We start from the raw sequence: 15,860 nt of genomic DNA, 5'->3' as shown, positions 1-15,860 counted from the left end.
AGAAACTGGCAACGAAAGGACTTAAGCCTGGTTAAATCTAAATGTCAATTCTCCCGACAGTCAGTAATTAGAAGTCCAACACTGGATGGTGGAATGTTATTGGGTAAACAAGAAACTTTTGACAAAAAGCTACTGTCATATATTGTGGATCTGCAAGGTGTGTGTGTGGCAGCTCAGCTTTGATTTAAACTTGTCCCATAACTGAAACCTAGTGTCTCTCCCTTTTCTTTTTCAAATATCATGTTTTATGCTTATCAATTATATTTCATCATATTTTCTATATCAATGTATACATATCTAAAGAAAACAAATTATGTAAAAGAGATTTATGACAAAGGGTAGCAGCCTCCAAGACTGTGTTTGTGAATCTTGCACCTGAACTAAATAAAATCTTCAGATCTCAATTTTCTGTCTTTCACTTCAGTATTTTTTTTCACAACCCTAGCAATGTGCTATTGGCTGTAGTCAGGGCTCTGGACTCCTGTCTGTCTCCGTCTCCTATGGGTTCAAAACTAGGAACTGGTGTTGTACCCCTGTGCAAACTACCTCACTCAGAGTGCTTCAGGAAAAAAAAGCACAGCTGTGAAAACAGGTACAAACGTAAATCTCTCTAGATAAAAGCATCAGCCTAATTAATTAAATCCCACGTGGAAATGTAAGTCAATATCATAACTGTTGGCTTACATGAAGGATTGTAGGCAGCGCACAGGAAGCCAAAGTTAATTTGCTTTCCAAAACAAACGGATAAAAGTTGTACAACTCTGGCTGAAACTTGGCCTTTTTTCTGGAGCAATCCTTCCTGGCTCAAGGACTCGACAGCAAAACCCCACCAGAGATCTGCGCCCCATAAATGTCAAATTATGAGCCCAGAACGCTAACGACAATGCTGCAAAAGGACCGGAAACTGATCGGAGAATTAAACAGCATGCCTCAACAGTGCTTCAATTCACACCTCTCAAAAAACATGTGGCCTAGGAGCAATGCAGCTTGATTGACATCAACTGTCATTACAAGTTGCAGCACGACTTTTTCCTTCTCCGTAGATGACCTATGGAGGGAAAAAAAAAATGTACCATCCAAAACTTGCCCGGACACGTTCAGAGAATCACAACAGACCAAGAGCTTCGCACACCAAATAGAGAAACCAGTTTGCAGGCGACACAGGGATGCTGGTCAAGGCGAATGGTGATAAACATGTGTCTGACAAAGGGTTAATTACAAAAAAAAACTTTAAGTGGCTTAGTGAGGAATCTAGCCAAAACATACCACAAGTGTGTCGGAAAGAACTCGTTTTGAGTTGGTGACCATTTGCGCTCCGCTGCTGCACAATCTATTTCTGTCCCCACAACGAGCTACCATCCCCGCTCATTATATATATATAGGCTAAATTTCGCTCGGCTTGTGTAACCCAAGTGCGGTGGCGGGTTTAAAGTGACCGCCTGCCAGTTCGGAACACGTAACAGCAAACCCTACGCAAAAAAAAAAAGAAAAGAAAGAAGGAGCCGGTGTCTTGGCCCACCCATTTACAAAACGCTTCGTTTTTCTCCCCGGCAATCGAGTGGCCTTGGCGCCAAACGGCAGTCTCGCTGCATGCTCGGGAGTACAACACACAACCGAGCGAAAAGCAAACAAGGGCGCCACCACCGCCGCGCTAGAGAAATCGGCACTTCCTCAAGCACACTCCACAACATCACCGTCTACCGATCTCGCAGCCCCCTCGGATCCAAAGCGGGACACCCGCCCGGGCTCACCCTGCGCCGTCCTGTCGCTCGCCGGCTGGGCGCCGCACTCCAGATTTCCCGAAGGACAAGAGCGAGAGGCCATGCCGACTGAGGGCAAAGCAGGCCCCTGCGTGCAGAAAGCCCAGCGGGGCCAGTCAGCCTTGGCACACACCGACCGCACTGAGAAGACACGGGCAGCATTGTTCCTGCAGCGCGCTGCTTACCTTTTCCCTCCCGGTGTGAGCGATGGGGGCTTGGGATCCGTCTTCCCCCCCCCGTCGTACTGCCTTCTCCCTCACCACTGACCCGACCCAGGGCTCAATCGCGCTGTTTTCTCTCCTTTTTTTCCCCCCTTTCATTCCACTCTCTCCATTCCCAGCCCTGCAATCTCCCTTCCACTCAGCAGCACAACAGCTCTATTGTACTATCAGTACTACCGCTGGGTCTTAGACTCCGCCTTTTCTCTCCCCGTTACCCTCCTGCTTGCCGTGCACTGCCGATCTCTTTTAAATCAACTTTATTTAAAGTCCTGTTGCCGAATACGACTCTTGCCATCGCAAAATCTTTTTTTTTGTTCACATGGTTTAAGTTACTAGTAACTTTTTTTTTAAAAAGGTTATTGTCGACTACTTCTCTGCCTCTGTTTAAGAGTTGTCCCTATTTTATCATGTGTACGTCAATTAGTGTAAATACAACCACCACAAAAGACAAAAACAATTTTATATTTTCCAACTATAATGGCACAGAAAAGTGCCAAAAACCTTTGTGAAGATTCTCGTATGTGTTCTTCCTAAATGACTGGTAGAAGCAGTGTGAATGCAACGTTTATTTCTGGTCACAACTTACAACTGATCACCCCAAAGTCACTGCCTGAAGAGATTTTTGGAATTCAGACATTACCTAGAAACAAGACATGTTCCCAAATAAATTATGACGTATCCAAACAGAACATCATATCAAATTGTAGTAGTCAATTCTAAACAAGTTAAGTGGCTAATCTGAGATTTTTCTGATTTACATCAGTAGTTTTTGTAAAGTCCCTGAATATCGCATCTGGGTGGGACCTCTTACAGAAATTACTGAAATTACCTCTAAGCATCTAACACAAATGTAATAGGCAAAAGAGTTTAGGTCAGAGTATTGATCAAAGATGACCCAGATGGCATGAACTTTGAATGAAAACAGAATAGACACCTCTACTGTGAAGAGCATGATGCCCCATCACAGGATCAAGGCTGCAGAGTGGTATTAATGTTGGAGTCCTTGAACCCCTATACATTAGCATCTGGCAGATGGTTACCTGACGTCACGGCTCACAAGACTGTCATCGGAGAGTAACGTTTACTACATAACAGCCAGCTCTTCAACACGGATTGAGAAGTCTTATCTAGTTATTACAGCTGAAACTTTGTGTCATACTCGGGACCCCAAAATTCCAACTGAATCACCCATCTTCTCCACCCTCCAAAGATCTTTTGGTATCGCAGTCTCAAATGGCAAGATTACAGCCACAGTATCTTCCGAGATGAGAAGGCAGCTGCTATCCACAGTCAATAACGTTCCTACAGTACTTGCTGGCCTTCAGGCATGAAGCCAGTTATGTGAAAAAGTGGGTTTGACATTAACGTGTTGTGCTGCTGCTGCACGCTCTCCACTTACATGACCAGAGCTGCGCAGGCCATCATGTTCAAGAGCATGGACTGAACTCGGCACACTAGCATTTCTGTTTGTCCCTGACATCTACCGTCTGCAATGCTGGTCTACAAGAGCATCTTAAAATTCCATGATGTTCACTTGAACATCACTTGTTGAAGGACTGGTCAGGTCAGAGGAGCTCTGGCTCCTGGTGAAGGAGTCCTTCACTCCTGCGCTGAAGGACGAGTGAGTTACACAAATGGCAATAAAAAAAAAAGATGTTCAAATTGGGAACTAAAGATGATGAAGTTCCCGAACCCTCTTAATTTGCTGAAATGCATTTTTGTGATCCCTCTTAATTTGCTGAAATACATTTTCTTTTGCCAGTAACTGTGAGAAGTGGAGGAAGAACCACATTTTGCAACATACAGCATACGGGGAGAATTTAAAAGAGGACATTTAAGATGGGCAGCACATTTCTGGCCCATGGGAAGAAACCAAAACACTTGGGGAAAACCCACATGGACACCAGAGAAACGTACGTATGCAAACATCTTACAGAAGGTACCCCAGTCCAAACTTGCACTCAGGACCCCAAAAGCTCAGACAGCCGTGCTAATCACCATGGCGGCCCTTCTTTACATAGTGAACTGGCTAGATTCTTTCATTTCTGCACATTCTGATACCGCTGATCTTAGAGAATCCCTCCCCTCGAAATTAATACCGGAATCTTAAACGCACTCTGCCACAACGTGAACATAACAGGAAGGTTTGTTGTTATAATCACATTTGACATTTAATACTATAAAATTATGTATACAAATATGTAACATTTAGTTGTACAAAAACTTTTTTTTTTTAAATTAAGTTTACAGCTCTACCTGGTCACAAAAACGAGCCACACAATTTTCATATATTTTTTTTAAAAAAAGAAAACTTTTAGCCCTTTCAGTCGAATAATAATTTTCCTTTCAAAACTGCCGAGTACATCACTATGATACAGAAAAGGTCACTAAAAGAGCATTTCAAACTTATTAGGCTTTTGCGAGACGGATGCAAGACATTCATTTAAGTATAAATTAAATATTTTACATGTTAGTGTAATGTACATTCTGTACTTGTATTCGTGAAAAAAGTACTAATCAGTGATATTAAAAAATTAAGACATTGGAAAAAAAATATGTACTGGAAAACATGATTATGACAAAAAAGCATCCTTCTCACACTGTATTCACTTGAGATCTGACAAAAAAACCTGTTACAGGCATAACAACCTTCCCCTTTTTTAAGGGGAATTTAAGATGAAATCATTAATAACCAGCAGTATCTCACAGATAAAATGTTGAAACTTAAAATAAAATCCAGGTTTTTCACAAAAATATTTACACAAACATAACTATACAAATGTTGTATGAAATCCAAAAGCCAAAAAGATCTGTAGATGATTAGACGAAAATTGTCTTGTCTCAAAAATATGTAACTACCAGTGCACTAAACATGTCATTTGCAAAACACATTTCCACAATAATAAATAATTTGAGTAAGCAAATATTAAAAAGCGATAAATTGTGTTGTCACTAAAACATTTCTATCCACAATGTAGCAATTTACATACATTTTGTTTGAATTTACCTTAATTACTGTATCCATGTGAAGAACTTTGTTCATTTTGAGATGCGTCCCTAATTTGGTCCAACAATTACAAGTATAAAATAGAAAGAGCTAGACAAAACAGACATGTCAATATTACTGCACATACAGATGTCATTAATAGAATGTTAACTCTTTAAAAAGAGCTAATGTTAATCTACATTGTTATAATATGTGCAGCTTTGGTTATTTCCTAATAAAAATCTGTCACCAACCTAGAAAATTTTACACGGTCGCAGACTGATTAAAACCACAATACTGCCAGTTTTAGAAAAGGTGATACTTTAAAAAAAAATACAACCGAGGCCTGCAATGATTCGTAGTCTTCACATTCCCATCTGCATGTCTGCAAAGTTGAAGAAATTGTCTACATCTCTTGAAGACGAGGTCTTGCTTTCAGAAACGAACACCTAGGGGAGCAGACAGCAACAATATGATGACCTAACAGTCACCCTCATGTCAGACAGCACACCCACACCCTTAGATAGCAAGTGCATTGATGTTTCACAGAAACGGTAGGATTGCTTTAAATATTTCTTCCAGATCCCAAACTGCACCACCCACACATCTGTGCTATAAAGATGTACAATCTTTTTAATGTACAGTGAGTTGTTCACACAACAAATTAATATTTCATATTTGCCCAGGCAATATCTACTAGTTAACTATTTGGTATCTGTTACCACACAGTGCTGGCTTACCTTGGTGCCACTGAAGACTTCATTTGCAACCTGGCGACATGCCTCCACGACACCTTCTCCATTGAACTCCAGCGCCACCACTGGGCCTGTTCAGGAGCAAAACAAGATAAAGGGATGCAAAAAAGAGCAAAAAACACTCTTCACAGAAATCAGCACAGATGCTTTTACGCTTGTACGCTAAATTCAGGTTTGACATTTGAAGCAGTTTTCTACCTGCTTTATCATTCAAGGCAGTGATAAAAAACACTTTTCCTAAAATTGCTTTAACACCTCTCCAAGGCCTCAATTCTTCTTTAAATGCATGAGAAAAGTTACAAAAGGGAGAAGGTCTTTTGGCCCATCTAGCCTGTTTGGAAGTCAGTTATTACTGTTACTTATGCAAGAATCTCATGCAGGTGTTTCTTGGAAGAAGCCAGGATATTGGCTGAGGAAGCATTTTAGCATTTGCCTCTTTTATTAATTATATAAAATAGTGACTATTTGTATTAGCTCATATGCTTTTTGCTTAGCAACAGTATAAAAGGATAATTCAGGCATATTATTTGACCTTTTGACATTAATATTACAACCACAAAGTATCTAGCTCATTTTCACACCTTACTTCTTCGCTTACTTCTTTTTTTGTCTATATGCAAGGTAAAATTGCTTCTTAAGAAGAACGTGGTAAGATACAAAGAAATGTTTGTAGAGAGGAAAAAACATCTCCTAATATGGAAACTTAGAGTGAGCTTTCCTGTGTGAATCTGCTGTATAAAACTTATTGCATTTACCATCTCGGGGGGATAGATTTTTACAGATCTGTATGAGAGACTGCTCTCAGGTCTGCATGATCTTATCCTCCTCATGCGCATGAATAAAGGACTCGGCTTGACCACACCTAACCTGAGTGAAGAATCTTCTTCGACAGCTTCAACAACCTGGCCGGGTAACCTGTGCCATTCTCCCACAACCCTTTGTGTAAGTGCTTCTTGATCTCTGCTTGAAATCACTTCCACGTAGTTTTCTAGGGTAGCTAATAAGAACTCGCTTCTTATTCAAAATGCTTTCAAAACAAAAATACCTTTTGTTATAAGTTCACTGAACTCTTCTGCATTCTGCTGAAAAACTCGGCTGGCATCTTCTGGGCGCATTGAGACCTCCTTCGTTTGAATCAGTGCAAAGCCTTTCCCTACTGCCTGTTTTGGGACAGATAGTCACACAAATATTTTGCACATTAGATTTGTAAAAAAATCACAGTAACCGTACAATTACAGATTAATCTGTAGGCATCTTGGATGTTTTTATCTACAACAATGCTGAAAGTTTCAGGTGTCACACAAAAACTAAAACAAAACATCTAAATAGTCTGAACCTCTTCCCCATATAGATAGCAAAAGTTTTAAAGTGCTTTTTCTAGAGTAAAAACGGATGTACAGCAAAACTAAAAGCTGTGGGGGTGTGGTCAGGGTGCTAGATTTGAAACTGGCGGTTCATAGGTTCAAACTACAAGAGAGACCCTGCTTGAGCAAGGTACTACACTTAATGTGCTCTGTACAAATGGCACTTTGAATAGACAAGTCAGCCAAAAAATGCCTAATACATTTTTCACACCTTAAGAAGTGTGAAACCTGAAGACACCTGAAGAAGACTTCACAGCGTTTTCTCTCTTCTCTTTTCAGCATGGAATAAACCTATTACTTGTTCCTTCATACATTTTTCTGTGCTTTAATAGGATGTGTAAGAATTGGCTTTTCGGCCTGTGGACACTGAAACACACAAAATGATCGATGTTCAAAAACAAATTCATTACAGCCCATTTCTGCATATGGTTTGACATCCATGGCATAAATACTACATCCTGTGACAGAAAAAAAAATAACTTCCATGTAGAAACTGAGAATGGTGAACTACAGATTTACTGCAAACTAGCAAAGAGAACGTCTTCCTACTGCTCGCATACAAATCAAGCGATTGTCACATACTGGGAACTGCAACTTTAACACGAGTGCTAAACAAAGCATGGACCACTGCTGTCCTACCCCCATCCTCGGAATGAAAAGTAAAAAAAAAACAAAAACACAGAAATGTGACCAAAAGGATCACATAAACCTCCATGGAACCATAACAAAATGAGGAATATCTTAAAAATGCAAGCATTTGTCAAATCCAGTGACAATCACTGACTTCCTTCATATGAACTGACTAAATCTTGAGATGACTTTTAAACGAAGGCAGAATCAGAAGAAGGGAACTTTGTCAGCACAGATGTCATTAAGATTCAGAGGAAATCAGCTGGTGCAATGTGAGCAACACTCCTTCATGAATAAGGTCTCTAGGGAAGTATCCGACATGGGGAGAGGCCTCATTTGAAATTACTAATGGATACAAAAGAATCAGGGATTCACTAATAATATTACGTTGATGTATAGGATCAACTGGAAATGATCAGACTCTCACACGTAATGGAAATATGTACTGTATGGAACATTTTTGTGACAAACGCATTAAAGAGTTTATTTACCAAACAAGTGTTTAGGAAGAAATCGCAGCCCCATAAGCGATCGTTTTGTTCAGTGTAGGCTCGAGCCTCCTATACGGCTGCAAGCCGTTACTGTGGCAACAATAGTCTACATAACTGTCATCCGTTACCATAGTAGCATCGAATCCAATTAACACCCTCTTCAGATACTGCTACTGCTCTGCACTTTACAGTACGACTAAGGAAAGGTTTTGCCCTCACTCTTTAGAGTCACCCAAGAACTGCAGGCAGTGTCATTCTCTCGAAGCACTGATCAGGATTTTTTTAACCAGGCCAATCAGAGATAAGACAATCAGCTACAGATAAGGGCAAAAGGGAAAACAGGTTTTTTGTTTAGGACCTAAACACCTGTGTGTCTACAAGTGGATAAGATCTTTTATATTCTGTCTGACGCTGCAAAAGGTTTGTTTTTAGACTTGTTACTACCAATCCCAGTGTGAAGTTCCACATTTTGAAGCAGATACAGTGGAACTGGGACTCTGACTTGTTCCTCCCAGACTTACTTTCTGAATCATACAGAGGACTGGTCAGAGAGAATTTGGCTTCTCACAATATTTTTTTGGGTCTGCACAAAAACCTTGGGCACATATTATAGTCATGGGGGCAAGGATTCGACATTCCTAATTTGGGTATGTTAAGTCAGTACGTCACACCACATTTGTACAGTGTCCTAAAAATCTCATGTATGATTAATTAGATTAGTACTTATTTTAACCTTATTTCTCTAGTGGTTTAAAATGGGTTAAATACAATACCTTAACATATGGTCACAAATAAGGTCAGATAACATGGCTATACATGTGGTTAACTGCTGTCTGGGCACAAGCAAAGCTTGGAAACCATGTCAGGCTACACTGCTTTTTTTCCCAAACACAAAGATGAGTCTGCCAGCCTGACTGCAGTCATACAATTTGACCAGTTTGGGCAGAAACCCATTTTCTCTTCTGGTTGGATGGGTGCGTTTTGTTTTTCAGATGCTCAAAGAGAACAACCTGTAAGGCCCCAGACTGTTATCATAAAACTAATAAACTGTGCTGTAACAGAAATCTAAGGCACAATAGATGGAGAAAGGAGAGACTAGGGATATGAGTTCTTATCGAGAGCTAGTGTGGCAGTGGAGTTTAGCTCACTGTGTTCAGCTATCTGAACACTAGTGGTGTTAGTGGGACCAGATCCTAGATTTTCTGTTGGCTCGCAAACTTTTGTCAACTCTTGCCTAAGCTAATGTTTACTGAACACGGTAAAAACACAGCAGAGATCTAGTGCACTGAAGTTATTTTTAAACTTGCAAAAAGAAGAAACTTTTGCCGAAACAATCAGGAGGAAATTACACATAAAATACACCACACTCCTTCCTCCACCTTTCAGTGTTCAAGATGGCTTCTCGAGATTAACAAGGCATAAGCACTTGATGAATTGAACCCTGCTGGGCTAGGTGCCCCCAGGAAAGATCCAGTTTAGTATGACCTGACTAAATGTTAGATCAGCAGTGACTAGTGGAGTGAGTGTATACACCTTTTACCCATTATTCTTTGAGAATTTTGATTAAAATAGACAGAAAATAGGCACTTGTGTCAATACTCTGTGAATCCTCTAATTTGATCTTCCTGCCCTTTTACCCTCTTGGGCAAAATAACATACATGAAGTACAGAGTGTTCCAATTATTAATCACAAATTATCAATTATGTAAATAAATCAAATTAAGCAAATGAATCACCCCCCACACACACAGGGTGGAATGAAGAGCCTTCTCGCTTTTAAAGAGCAGAGCATGACACAGAGCAGTAAAGAAATCCTGAAGCCCATAGTTTTAATGGCGTGGTCTAGTCTCACATTGTAAATCAGTGCCAGCCACGGTTTTGTTATTTTTTTGCCACTTCTCGATTCCTTTTCAGTGGCTTTCTGTCAGGACTGAAATGCCGTGATGCACACAGAGGGAACACTCACAATCACGACAAGCGTGTAGTTTCCCGTGTCACACCCAGCCCCGCCTACTCTAGCTGATGCACCAAGATTTCTACAAAACCTTCTAAAAAGCTTCCTGATCCACTAGTTCTGTCCTGCTCCCTATCCACTGCCTTTTCCAGAGGACCACTGCTTCCTTTCTTTCCAGAGAATGGAAATGCATCCTAAAATAACCAGTTGAGAATATGAATAAGCATTTCCAGGACTAAACTTACGGTCCTTCGTGTGAGCATTCTTTTGTTCACTGCATTCAAAAAGGCACTACCCAATTTCTTAAAAATCATTCAAAATGCAGCCAGCAGCCATATCACCCTGCAGCTCTCTACTGGCAACTCACTAAAGCTAAGCAGGGTTGAGCCTGGTCGGTACCTGGATCGGAGACCTCCTGGGAAGCTATGGTTACTGCTGGAAGTGGTGTTAGTGGGACCAGCGAGGGGCGCCCACCCTGCGGTCTGTGTAGGTCCTAATGCCCCGGTATAGTGGCGGGGACACTATACTGTAGTGGGTGCCATCTTTCGGGTGAGACGTTTAACCGAGGTCCTTACTCTCAGTGGTCAATAAAGATCCCTGGGCATCTCTCAGTCGGAGTAGAGAGAAATCCCATTGTCCGGGCCGGGTTTCCCCACTCGGCCTTTACCATGACCTCCAAATTGTCCCCATCTATGACTGGCTTGCACTTGCCCGGTGATGGACTGGTATCCCATCCAGGGCGTACCTTGCCTCGCGCTCGTTGCTGGCCGCGACACCGTATGGTATAAAGTGGTAATAAATAACAGGAAGTTTGAATGTCATGTGAAGAGTGACCCTATGCGCTACTGGGTGGATATGCTCCACAGTTAAAAGGCCCAGATTAAGACCTGAAAACCACACTCGTTTGCAGGGGCAACAACAAACAAAAAACAAAGCGACAGATCGTCAAGTGCAGACGGACAAACCCGTCCACCCTTTCCAGAGCAAGGAAACCTCCCCACCTCGTCGATGAGCTTCCGGGCGTTGGCCGTCGTGTAATCGCCCGCGAAAAACACGAAGAGGCAGGACTCCTCGCTGCCCTTGGGCCGCTGGCCGCGGGTGACGGGCACGATGCTCCGGCCGGCGGAGGCGGCCACCCTGACGGACTTGAACTCGTCGGTGTCGGGCGCCGGCACGTAGTCCTCCACGCCCACGTCCTCGGGCAGCAGGCCCCAGTTGGTCTCCCCGGAGACGGGCGTGAAGTCGTGGACGGTGCTCCAGTTGTTGTTGAAGATGCTCAGGCCGGCGTCCTTGAAGTGGAAGGCGAGCTCCGGGTAGTAGTACTGGAAGCAGCCGAACTTCATGCCGGTGGAGGACTCGATGATGGGCTGGGTGGCACAGCACAGGAAGACATCCATCTTCTTGCAGTCCCGGGTGCGAAACTGCTGGCAGGCCACCACGCACTTGCAGTCCTGGCAGTTCCGGAAGAACACGCTTCCCTTGACTGGCCCCAGCACTATCCTGCAGTTTGTGCAGTCGTCGATGGTGATGGTGGCAGAGTGGTCGAAGATATAGATGTTGCAGTTCTCGCAGTCCTGGATCACAAACTGCTGGCCGTTCAGTTTGCCGGGGAGACGGCCTGCTGTGTCATCCCTGAGACCAGCCAGCGTATAGTCCTTGGGATCAACCTGCAAGAAGCACCGCGTATTAGAAAAACACAAGACACCAAAGCAGACAACACTGCTTTTATTACGGTATAAGCAAGCTGATGAACAAATGCCACCCAGCACAACACAACGGTCTACAGACTACAATCGGAAGACTTTAAAATTGCGAGATTCTGCAACCTGCGGCAATCGCATAATCCGCAGTAAGAGACGGCTCACATTTCTGCCAGGTCGTGTAGCTGCAGAGGGCAAAGAGCCACGGAATTATTACACAAGCAGCATGGAGAGGTGTAGGGGAACAGCTGGTGCAAGAAAATCCTATTCTTTTCCAGGGAGCTGGGTAATAACAACAAATCCGAGAAGAAATGATTTCGCTAAGATCATAATCCTCAAAAGCAATAACATACAACAAGCATTCAACAAAATGGGAAGTTAATTATAGTACAAATTAGTGCTACAAAGCGATGTACAGTACATTCTGCAAAGTTACAAAGTGCACACGTTGCTCTGTATCCCACTTCCTCTTTTTTTTCTTGGACAAATGTGTATTACTGCATGCAAACTCCATCCATTCATCCAGAGAACGATCCCAGGAATACTGCTGCTCGACTTCAAAGACTTGACGAGCTGGGATGTTGGGAAAACAGGCCCTGGCCTGAGTGTGTGGGTGTTTGTGTCGGTGTGTGCCCTGTGATGGACCAGTCTGGTCCAGGGTGTATCCCATCTTGCACCCATTGCTTGCCAGGAATATTGATAGAAAATTGACAGGAATTTGATAAAGCAGGAATGGAAAATTACTGCAAACCCGCATCTATCCTGGAAGCATAGAAAGCAAAGTGACAATACTCCCTGCATCAGATGCCACCAGAGACACCAATTAACCTGGACAGCACGCCAAACAAAAAAACCAGTGAAAACACACGTTAACATGCAGACTCCCCACAGAAGGCTTTCCATCCAGAATCAGTCTAGACTGACAATCAACTGATGTCAGATGGCAACAAGCAGGAGAAAAGCGATTAGAAGGATTGACAGGCATGGCTTATTAGCTTGAAAAACATCACAAGCAATAAATAATCATCAGAATCATTCCTAAGAAAAAAAATGTAATTGGGGTAGGACATTAAAAAACTACTATAAACTTTTTTTTTTTGGGGGGGGGGGGGGGGTTAGTCCAGCTGAGCTCTGCGAATTACGCACACCAGTAGACCGGGGACTCCCGCTGACGAACCCAGCAGCCTGAAGATCGAGAAACTTGCGCTTCTGCGCCGTGTATGGGTGTGGCAGACACTTCTAGACCAGCACATACTGTCAGGACGACCTACGCACGCTGACAGCAGTTCCCTTTTCTGGACTTTCAGATTTATTTCATTCCGGCGTACAAGAAAGCGAAAGAAACAACCGTTCTCGGGTTTTGTTCTTCCTGTTTCGGGAAACCCTACTCGGTGCGAGTAGACGCCACTCGGGTCTGAGGTAACCCCGGATACTAGCGAGTTAGAAAGATCAGAGAATGAAATGGAAGTAACATGTGGAAGACGCGTCATGTAGGGTGGGTTGACGACATTTACAAGGTTACGTTTGTCGGACATTATCTCCCTTCAACCCGAACATCTCGTGCCGCCTATTCCTAAACATGTTATTTCAGTGTACATGCTTGCAAAGTTACAGATATTAGACTTAACCGCAAACTTGTACAACAAAATCGTAGAATTGAGACACATAAAAGAACAACAACAACTGTAATAGTTATTATAATTATTATTATTGCTGTTTTTATTATTGACAGCGGTTGTTGGGTTGTTGTCAACCGCGGTCTGAGAGGAGGGGGGGGGGGGTTCTCTTAACACAGATCAGAAGTGCACTCAGAAACACAACCTGACTCGGCGCACAACGAAAAACCTGGCTGTCAACACAACTGAAATCACAGCATTTCAGTGGTTTTTCCATCCAAGAGCGCAGAACCCTTCAACCCACCGTGCGGCACGCGTAACGCATTAAGATATCGATTCTAATCCGATAAAGAGCTGAGGGTACAGATGAGAAGGGGGCTGCCCAACTTAACGTGATGTACCGAACAATTTGCCAGACTTTAGCCAGAACCCCCTGCTCGTAACACAGCGCCTATTCTCAGCAACACAACACGACAACGACCAGCTTGGGAACTGCCTGCGTCGCTTGGGTCGCACCTCGCTGCCGGGAGGCTGGATCGCTGGTGATCAGTTTTACAGCACGTCAGTCCTCTCCCTCCTGTTAGGCTACCTCTGCGTTGAGTAATCACATGCGTTCGACTTCTCCCGGGGTCGAGCTCTCACAGCGACGAGCGAAGAGCGAATAAAATGTTGTTTTTTAACTGCCGAAATCACGTTACCTTCTCGCGTTTGTCCCAGCTGTACTGTTTTGGCGTCTCTTCGGCGTTGGGTATGCTCGCCGTGGTCGTAGATGACTCCTTTTCGGATTTCCTTTTGGATTTCTTCGAATGAAAGCAGCCCATGCTGGAGGTCCCTTCGTCACTTTTTTTGAGGGTATTATGATAAGGAGGGAAGGTAAACAAATAGACAAGGCTGCGCTCCACCTGCCCGTCGATAGTTGCTCTCAGTACGTTCGCAACTCCCTTTCTCCCCCCTTGCTCTGCTCCCTTTCCGCCTGGAACAGCATTGCCCCGCCCCACGCAGGGAGTGAGCCAATCAGCGCTTCCTGTGACTCGATATTTGGGAACAGGAAAGCCAATGGCAGGCGACACTCGACGGACATACGAAAGCGATAACGGGCCAATCAGCGCTTAGCTCTGGTCACACTGAGCATGACAATGACTAAACCATCACGTTAAGAGATCCTTCTTGTAAGTGTGCCGTTGCACTTCACTCATTCTGATAGAATTGTAGCCTTTTTTTTGCGTTGTTTCTGACGCTTAGTGGTATTTTTAATGTTAAAAATATTTAAGTTGTGTGTCAGTCATGAACATTTTACTGAAAGTGTTTTCCGATAATCCGTGATAGTGGTGGAGCCCTGGACCTTATATCTGTCCTGCTCAATCGAGGGCAAAACTTCACTACACACATACACACAGTACATTGACACACAGCAGACACTGTAAACGTTTCTGTTCTCCTCCCCACTGATAGCTGGTGTGTTGTGAGCGTACTGGTGCACCTTTGGCTGCCATCCCATCATCCAGGTGGGGCTGTACATTGGTGACGGTGGAGGGCTGTCCCCATTACCTGTAAAGCGCTTTGAGTGGAGAAAAGTGTTATATAAGTGTAAGGATTAATTGTACATATGCATAAGTGAGCTACATCTAGTAACTACATTTATAATTCATGTCCAATTTAACCTTCATGACACTATAGGTGAATGATTTATGATTACCCTGCAAAACAAATTAATGGATGCATTGTTGCTTCTGCCATTAGGAAGACGCCGCTCATATTCGACAGGACAAAGAACTTTAAACATGGCAGAGAAGTGACTTAAGATCATCCCAGGTGTAGAAAACTCCTAAGAAGCAGCTAGTCCAAAAATAATCATCTTTGCGGCAGGCATGCTGATCTCTCCAGCACCTGTAAAAGAGTATGACACTTGAGCTGAAAGCATTGAACCCATTATTTATGCATATCTTGGCATATCAAAACATCTCTGTCAGATTCACACTGCAACATCTCAGCTTGCAAGACTGGAACCAGAGTATGGAGTCCAGTGCAAGGTGGCTGGAGCTCTTCAGCACTGATTCAGCAAAGTGTCTGTCTCTGTTATCGCAGGCGTGGGCTCACCTCTGAGCCCCAAGACCAGAGCTGAGTCATAATGGTAGAAGGAGCTGCCATTGTCACCCCCAAAGAAATTTCACATCCTAATGGCAGTTGGCAAGATCTCTTGGCCGGTATGTAGAAACATAAGCAAGGTTACAAGCAAGAGGAGACCAGTCGATCCCCTAACCCTCCTTGGTAGTTTGTACGTAATCGGCCCCAAAATCTCATCTTTCCATTTCTAGAAAGAAACCAGGGTATCGACCTCAACACTACAATGCTGTGCAGCTTGTTCCAGACTCCCACAACCCTT

At 43.3% G+C, this 15,860-nt stretch overlaps 2 protein-coding genes across 3 annotated transcripts in view; both read right to left on the bottom strand.

The window, feature by feature from the left end:
- jade3 (jade family PHD finger 3) overlaps positions 1–5,108 on the bottom strand; it is a 28,445-nt gene extending 23,337 nt beyond the window's left edge. Inside the window, exon 1 of one of the 2 annotated variants that reach the window (XM_088913240.1) lies at positions 4,989–5,108. The gene's annotated coding sequence lies outside the window, so the exon portion shown is untranslated. Of the gene's footprint in view, positions 1–1,945; positions 2,069–4,988 lie in introns of those variants that run through there. The other variant, XM_088913239.1, reaches the window with a different exon arrangement.
- On the bottom strand, positions 4,127–14,424 carry rp2 (RP2 activator of ARL3 GTPase). Its single transcript, XM_088913241.1, has 5 exons — positions 14,176–14,424; positions 11,163–11,828; positions 6,768–6,882; positions 5,708–5,793; positions 4,127–5,416 (listed from the first exon to the last, which is right to left on the bottom strand). The coding sequence occupies exons 1-5, from the start codon at positions 14,296–14,298 to the stop codon at positions 5,333–5,335; spliced, it is 1,074 nt and encodes a 357-aa protein (XP_088769367.1). The 5' UTR covers positions 14,299–14,424; the 3' UTR covers positions 4,127–5,332.
- Between the last annotated feature and the right edge of the window lie 1,436 nt (positions 14,425–15,860).

This window comes from Atractosteus spatula, chromosome 4 (genome assembly GCF_055471065.1).
Source record: "Atractosteus spatula isolate fAtrSpa1 chromosome 4, fAtrSpa1.hap1, whole genome shotgun sequence".
In the NCBI taxonomy this organism is placed as follows: domain Eukaryota; kingdom Metazoa; phylum Chordata; class Actinopteri; order Semionotiformes; family Lepisosteidae; genus Atractosteus; species Atractosteus spatula.
Note: the sequence above shows the minus strand (reverse complement) of the source record. Positions and strands in the feature narration are given on the sequence as shown.

What these genes read in the sequence shown, in the direction of transcription:
- rp2 (XM_088913241.1), bottom strand. Translation starts at nt 14,298, where the DNA reads ATGGGCTGCTTTCATTCGAAGAAATCCAAAAGGAAATCCGAAAAGGAG. An exon ending in CCCGGAAGCTCATCGACGAG is followed by an intron (nt 6,883 to 11,162) that starts GTGGGGAGGTTT and finishes GTCCCAAAACAG; the next exon opens with GCAGTAGGGAAAGGCTTTGC. An exon ending in CAGTGAACTTATAACAAAAG is followed by an intron (nt 5,794 to 6,767) that starts GTATTTTTGTTT and finishes GCTCCTGAACAG; the next exon opens with GCCCAGTGGTGGCGCTGGAG.